The following is a 6,282-nucleotide window of genomic DNA, read 5'->3' on the forward strand; positions in this document are numbered from 1 at the left end:
GGAAGGTAATGGATGGATAAACAAATATACAGTACAATTTCTAATTTTTCTTTATGTTATAGTTTTGGGTGAAAGGCTCAGTATTTTATTTATGAATAAAAATAGTCTTATTTAATTAAATGAAAACATGAGTCAAAACTTAATGCTTCGTGAGAAGAAATAATTTATTGGTGTCATGTTTTCTCCCCCTAGATTTTGTGTACATTTAAATTTCTATCATAAGGAAAATAATTCCCCCCCCCCCCCAAAAAAAAAAAAAACCCACACACACACACATCCATCCATCCATTTTCTTTACACAGTAACTGTTATTACATTATTTATAGCGAGTGCAACATTGAAGTGCTACATTAGGCTAAATCTGCTAAAACTAAGTGTCTTGATTTCCTTTAAGGAATGCATATGAATATCACCTGCTGTATTTGATATCAGATTCTTAGACTAAGATAATCCATCCATCCATTTTCTTTACCCGTTTATTCCATTTTGGGTCACGGGGGTCGCTGGTGCCCATGTCCAGCAATCACTGTGCGAGGGGCGGGGTACACCCTGGACAGGTCGCAAGTCCATCACAGGGCCACATAGAGACAAACGAGACAAACAACCATTCACTCTCTCACTCACACCTAGGGACAATTTAGAGTTACCAATCAGCCTAACATGCATGTTTTTGGACTGTGGGAGGAAACCGGAGTACCCGGAGAAAACCCACGCATGCACGGAGAGAACATGCAAACTCCACCCAGAGGGGCCCCTGGACCGGGGTTTGAACCAAGGACCTGCTCGCTGAGAGGCAGCAGCTCTACCAGTTGCGCCACCGTGCTGCCCCACCCACACACACATACAATCCTTATTTCCTTTAAAAAACACTGACAAAATAAAATAAAACACTGAGAAAATACAAGATTCTCATCAAAACTTCGATGGGGGAGTAAACACAAAATGTGGCACAGAGTTATGAAATTTGAAAAGGTTTGTAGCAAAGTGTTACCATAAGCAGCCATTGGTTGTTCAGCTCAAAGTTTCTTGCTCTTTCTTTTTCTTTCTGCTGCTCCCTCCCTTCTTAAGGGATAGCGAGTTAACTCACTAGAAGATTTGGCAATTGTTTTTTACACCCAGTGCTCTTCTTGACACAACCACAGACCACCTTCTTTATGAAAAACACAAATTTTATTTAAAAACAGTAAAATACTTTCATTTTGTTTGTTTTCAATTTTTTATTCTTTAACAAAATCTTACAGTTACAGCACTTTGACAATTAAAACAGTAATCACCTCTGGTCTGTACTTTACTTCCATGTATTTTTTTAAACATAAAATCTGTAACATTAGGTAGTATCATACAAAAATAAAGAAGTGACTTTGTTTATTCTGCTCATATAGATTCATAAATACACATATCTGACCAGCGAAACATCTTTAAATCAAAAACTAAATCTTCTTTTTAAATCTTATATTCAAGTTTCAATTGTACACAAGCACAGTGTGAGTCCCAGTATGATAAATACAGCACAGTATTAATAAACTGGTGAAGTATTTATTTCTTTAGCAGTAGCTTAGTTCAAACTGCTAAGTAGAACATTTATTACAACATACAGGAAGTGTATAGAATACTGCAGTTTTACAATTGTCACTAAATAATATAAATAAGTAGCAGCAAGTGATCTGGAAGTGTACAGGGTGGGTTCTGTAAGACATAAGGTCTTTGCTCAGATTAAAGAACTTCATGTACAAAATGATGCAAACAAAAGAAACCATTGCCTAAACATAATTAGAGATAAATAAACTTTTCTTTGGCTGATTCATCTCTAGTTTGTGCAAATAAATAAATAAATAAAATAATGCAATTAGTTCTATTCCTCATCTATGTATAGAAATAATTTAAAGTCATCGCCTGCTGGGAATTTTTTTACTTTTTTGTGGCAACAATTTTAAAACTTCTTCAATAAATATATTCATATGTTTGTATTTAAATTGTTAAATCTCAGTCTATATATTTTTTAAAATAAGGCATATAACAATATACCTCCACACTACTTTTTGATTGCAGTTAGTGTTTTTATATATACTATTGCAGCACAAATATACATATTTTAAAATAAATGACAACAATTATGTTTGGTAATGACAGATGTCTTTGATTTAATTCCATTCTTTAATGTTCTTGCCTTTTGTTGAGGTCTGGGTTTGTGCGTCCATGTTGGTTTGTTCTGGACTCTTCACCAGAACCTGCGGGATTGTTTGCTGACTCTTACTGGAGTCAGCTGCTCTCTGTTGTGTTTTCATCTGTGTGTGCATCTCCAGCTTCGAACCGTGTCTTTGCTCGGTTGACTTAGAGCCACAGTTACATTTATTGCACAGATCTCTCATGTCCTTGAGACCCTGCACCAAGCACTTTACAAATTCTGCCGAACTTGTCTGAGAGCTCTCGTGGAAACTGGACACTGAGAAGATTATGTGATCTGACTGAGGGTTATAGCACGCTCCGTATCCATTTGGAACCACCGGTCCATAACAACAGAACATCTCCACAGTGGTCGGAACCTGAGGAAAAAGTTAAAGCTTCAGTTCTGCACCAATGACAGTTTAACTATGAATTAATCGTGTTGGGAAGTAATGGTGAAATGTACGAGAAGGCCCCAAAAGAAGGCCAAGGTGGCAGCAGGTGGACCGGGCCACATAAAAATATTTTCAAGAATAACTAAACTTAAACAGACTGGAATAATGTGCACATCATGAGTACACATAGACAGGAAGAGGAATGACAGAGATCTGAAAATGAGTGACTGAAGCCTACAGTACTAGTATATACACTGAGGAAGATGATGACATATACTCACACACAGGTGAACTGAAATCAGACAAAAACTTGCATGATAAGCAAACAGGAAGTAAATTAACAAAAAGCACAAGAAGCCAAACTTGAACAAAACAAACCAAACAGGAAGGCTTGGATTAACCTTTATTTAACCAGGCAAATCCCAGTGACATCACATATCTCTTTTGAAAAGGAGGCCTGGGCCTGACGGCAGCCACATGCATGTTTTTGGTCTGTGGGAGGAAACCGGAGTACCAAGAGAAACCCCTCAAACACAAGGAGAACATGCAAATGCCACATAGAAAGACTGCAGGTCTAAAGCAGGGTTTGAACCCAGGACCTTCTTGCTGTGTGGCAACAGTGCTAACCACTAATGCATCGTGCTGCCCAGCAGGCTTATTATACAAAAGCCTTCAAGAAGCAGAATTGAACAGCTAATACATGTAATAGGCACAGAGTAAAACCAACAAATTCACAAGGTGTTGTAATGAACAATAGTTTTTTTTTCTAAAGCAATTGTTTTTTGGATCTTTGATAAAATAAGGCACAATGTGGATGCAATACAATATAATATATTTTATCATCTTTTGGGGAAATTGAATTTTGGATTCTGATGTTTCAAAAGATGCCTTCCAATGACTGACTTCACCAAAAAAAACAACCCCATAAATGAATGAACCATTAAAGCAATCCTACAGAACATAGACAGTTAACTGGTTGGATAGTTTCAGGAGCCAAAAGTTTTAAAATTACCTGACTTGTAGAGAGAATAAACTGATTACTGATCAGATAGGCCTCATCTTTGAAGATTTCTGGCTTCTCTGTTTTAAGTTCGCGTGCGATTTCCCGTAATCCCAGAAGGTGATTGTCTATTGCCATCCCTGTGATTGCCTGAAGAGCAGGTAAAATGTCATTTAATTTATCCAGCAAGAAAGCACGGCAGTATTTATACCTCCAGTCAGAATACACTTACCTGAATAGTATATTCTGTTTGTGCATTTATGGCACCGTGTAACATCTCCATCTTCTCTGTGTCCTGCACAGAGACAATAAATATAAGGTGGTTTGGAGGTTTTTTATTAGAACAATTAGGACATTAACACAAACGGATCTAAAATTAGTATTGATATAGAAGAAAGCTCAATCGCAGTACATCATCCTTATTGATTCTGCAGTGCTCTTTGTTTATTGGTGAGAGCACAAGTGTAGCATCAGTAATAAAACATCTTACACTTGAACTGAGCTTCCCATCAGTCATTGCTTTTACAAAAGCCAAGGCTTCGGGTGTGGATGAGCGAATGTTGTCTACTCGGCCTTGGCAGAAACGACGTATAGAAGCGCTCTCGTAGGTCGACACTGGTCTGCCATGACACCTACATCAATAGACAGACGTCATGAAGCCAGGGTTAATCTGATCAGCAGAATAATCAGATTCATCGTTTTCTTACCGGTAGAATGCCAACTGCAGTGCAACCTGGATGTAAGCGTCTGGGCTCATTTTCTGCTTCTTGATGAACTCTTTTCCGTAGTCGTAGAACTTGTGGACATACATGTCCAGATTTTTCACCAGTCTGGTGAAGAAAAAGTTTGCATCATGCGTACAGAACACATTTGTTTAGTCATAGAGATTGAAGACTGACCAACCTCTCGAGTTTCTCATCAGAGGCGGAGATGAGTTTGAGGATCTCTGGAGTGCATTTCCAGCGGAGTCTTCGAGGTGCAGGCAGTTCGCTCACACTCGCAGCTCTGACTAGCTTTGATGGGCTGCCAATCCTGACGTCGCAAGGGATCATAACAGAGACAAGAAAAGCCCTATTTGGATTTCATTCCTGCCGCACGTCAACAAACATCTTTCTTTTCTTACATGTATTTAAGGAGATACTCTGTGCACTGCACAAGAACAATCCCTTCGAAAGGTGAATGCTCACACACGACCCCACAGCAGCCATCAGCTCCTATTACAAACTGGAAAATAAATCTGATTTTAGTAGGATTTTCACAATCAAACAGGTTAACCTGCAAACTTAGGTAGTTGACCATGCATATGCATTTCTTTTGCACTTCCAGCTGAACAAACTGTTCACAAAAATAAGTTTTTCAGCTTTCTAGGTTTCTTTTAATTGGTTATCTGAAAGTTTTATCAAAAATGTGTCTACCCAGAACATGTTGATGACAGAGATTAAACTAAAGATGGGATGTCCAGCAATCAGATATCCTTTGAATAGTCCCTTAGACTGGCTAAATAAATGCAAAAGAATATAAAGATGTTCACTCTAGTAATTTTCTTGTTCATTTAAGAACAGATTAGGTAAATTATCGAATATTAATCAAAATGTCTTTCATCCGGAGCCAATATTTTTAAATGATCTATAATAAGTAATTATTTGAACTGCAGAGACGTGTTGTGGTCACAGACCTGCATCGGCTTGTCGTACCAACGGTTGCCTCCGTTCTTGGTCGCTCCACCTCCGTGCAGCATCATCGTGGCACAGGTGGTGTCACTTAGCAGAAAACCGCTCGCTTCGTCCAGACAGACCAGACACAGACAGCGCTCGATCATGTCCAGGGAGTCCCTGTTGGTTGATTCTGCAGGAAAAGGCACGCGAGTCAAAGTTGGATTTATTTATTTATCTATTTTTCTTGGGAAAATGATTTAAAAAAGCACCTCTCATCAGTACACTCCGAGCCTTGGCCCACTCCGTCCGTCCGTCTGAAGTGAGGAGACCTACAGATGGGAGACGCTCGTCCTCACTGTCAGCCATCTTCACAATCTTCTGCAGCTGAGTCAGCAGGTCTCTTTCATTGAGTCGACGGAAGTTGATCACCACGTCGAGAACAAAGAACTGGGTTAGGACAGGAGACAAAGTGTTGCTGAGTGAAATAAACCAAAAGGTTTTGTCGCTGTCATGTAGGACTCTGAACATATCTGAATATCTTTCCTCTTGACATTCATTTATTGTATTCTGTTTAAACTTTTTCATTTGTTTAACAGCTCACCAGTGGGAATTTATCATAATTCAGCATCTGTGCAGCTTTTATCACCATTCAGTCTTTAATTTGCAGTAATTTGTTGCAAAGATCAACAAATCTGCTGCAACAAGTCTTCTCCAGTGCATCCCAAAGACTGTCAGTGTGGTCAGGCCTGGACCCTTTAGTCCCTGTGTGACTTGAAGTCTCATCCTTCATTTACCCTTTACAGTCTGAGCTTCAACAGCAGAGAAAAATATAAATAAATACTTTGTAAATTAGACAATTGAAATAACATCAGATCATGACGCTGCACTGGTTTGTACATTTGGCACTGGGTTCAGGTGTATCATGAAATTATCATCCCTCTGGAAAAGAGTAAAACAGCTGAATATCTTTTCTGTCACTCCACTTCTTTGTTATTTTATATTCTCTCTCTCTCTCTCTCTCTCTCTCTCTCTCTCTCTCTCTATATATATATATATATATATATATATA

The 6,282-nt window shown here is 38.7% G+C and overlaps 1 protein-coding gene across 1 annotated transcript in view; it reads right to left on the reverse strand.

Moving 5' to 3' along the window:
• Positions 1 to 2,141: 2,141 nt before the first annotated feature.
• chata (choline O-acetyltransferase a) overlaps positions 2,142 to 6,282 on the reverse strand; it is a 7,607-nt gene continuing 3,466 nt past the window's right edge. The window contains exons 6-14 of the mRNA XM_037686754.1: positions 5,483 to 5,660; positions 5,234 to 5,403; positions 4,682 to 4,782; positions 4,462 to 4,590; positions 4,266 to 4,388; positions 4,019 to 4,190; positions 3,791 to 3,853; positions 3,571 to 3,708; positions 2,142 to 2,543 (exon numbers count right to left, since the gene is read on the reverse strand). Coding sequence (XP_037542682.1) covers positions 2,142 to 2,543; positions 3,571 to 3,708; positions 3,791 to 3,853; positions 4,019 to 4,190; positions 4,266 to 4,388; positions 4,462 to 4,590; positions 4,682 to 4,782; positions 5,234 to 5,403; positions 5,483 to 5,660 — 1,476 coding nt within the window. The remainder of the gene's footprint in view (positions 2,544 to 3,570; positions 3,709 to 3,790; positions 3,854 to 4,018; positions 4,191 to 4,265; positions 4,389 to 4,461; positions 4,591 to 4,681; positions 4,783 to 5,233; positions 5,404 to 5,482; positions 5,661 to 6,282) is intronic.

The sequence above is a fragment of the Nematolebias whitei genome, chromosome 1, assembly GCF_014905685.2.
Source record: "Nematolebias whitei isolate Nwh7 chromosome 1, NemWhi1, whole genome shotgun sequence".
Classification (NCBI taxonomy): domain Eukaryota; kingdom Metazoa; phylum Chordata; class Actinopteri; order Cyprinodontiformes; family Rivulidae; genus Nematolebias; species Nematolebias whitei.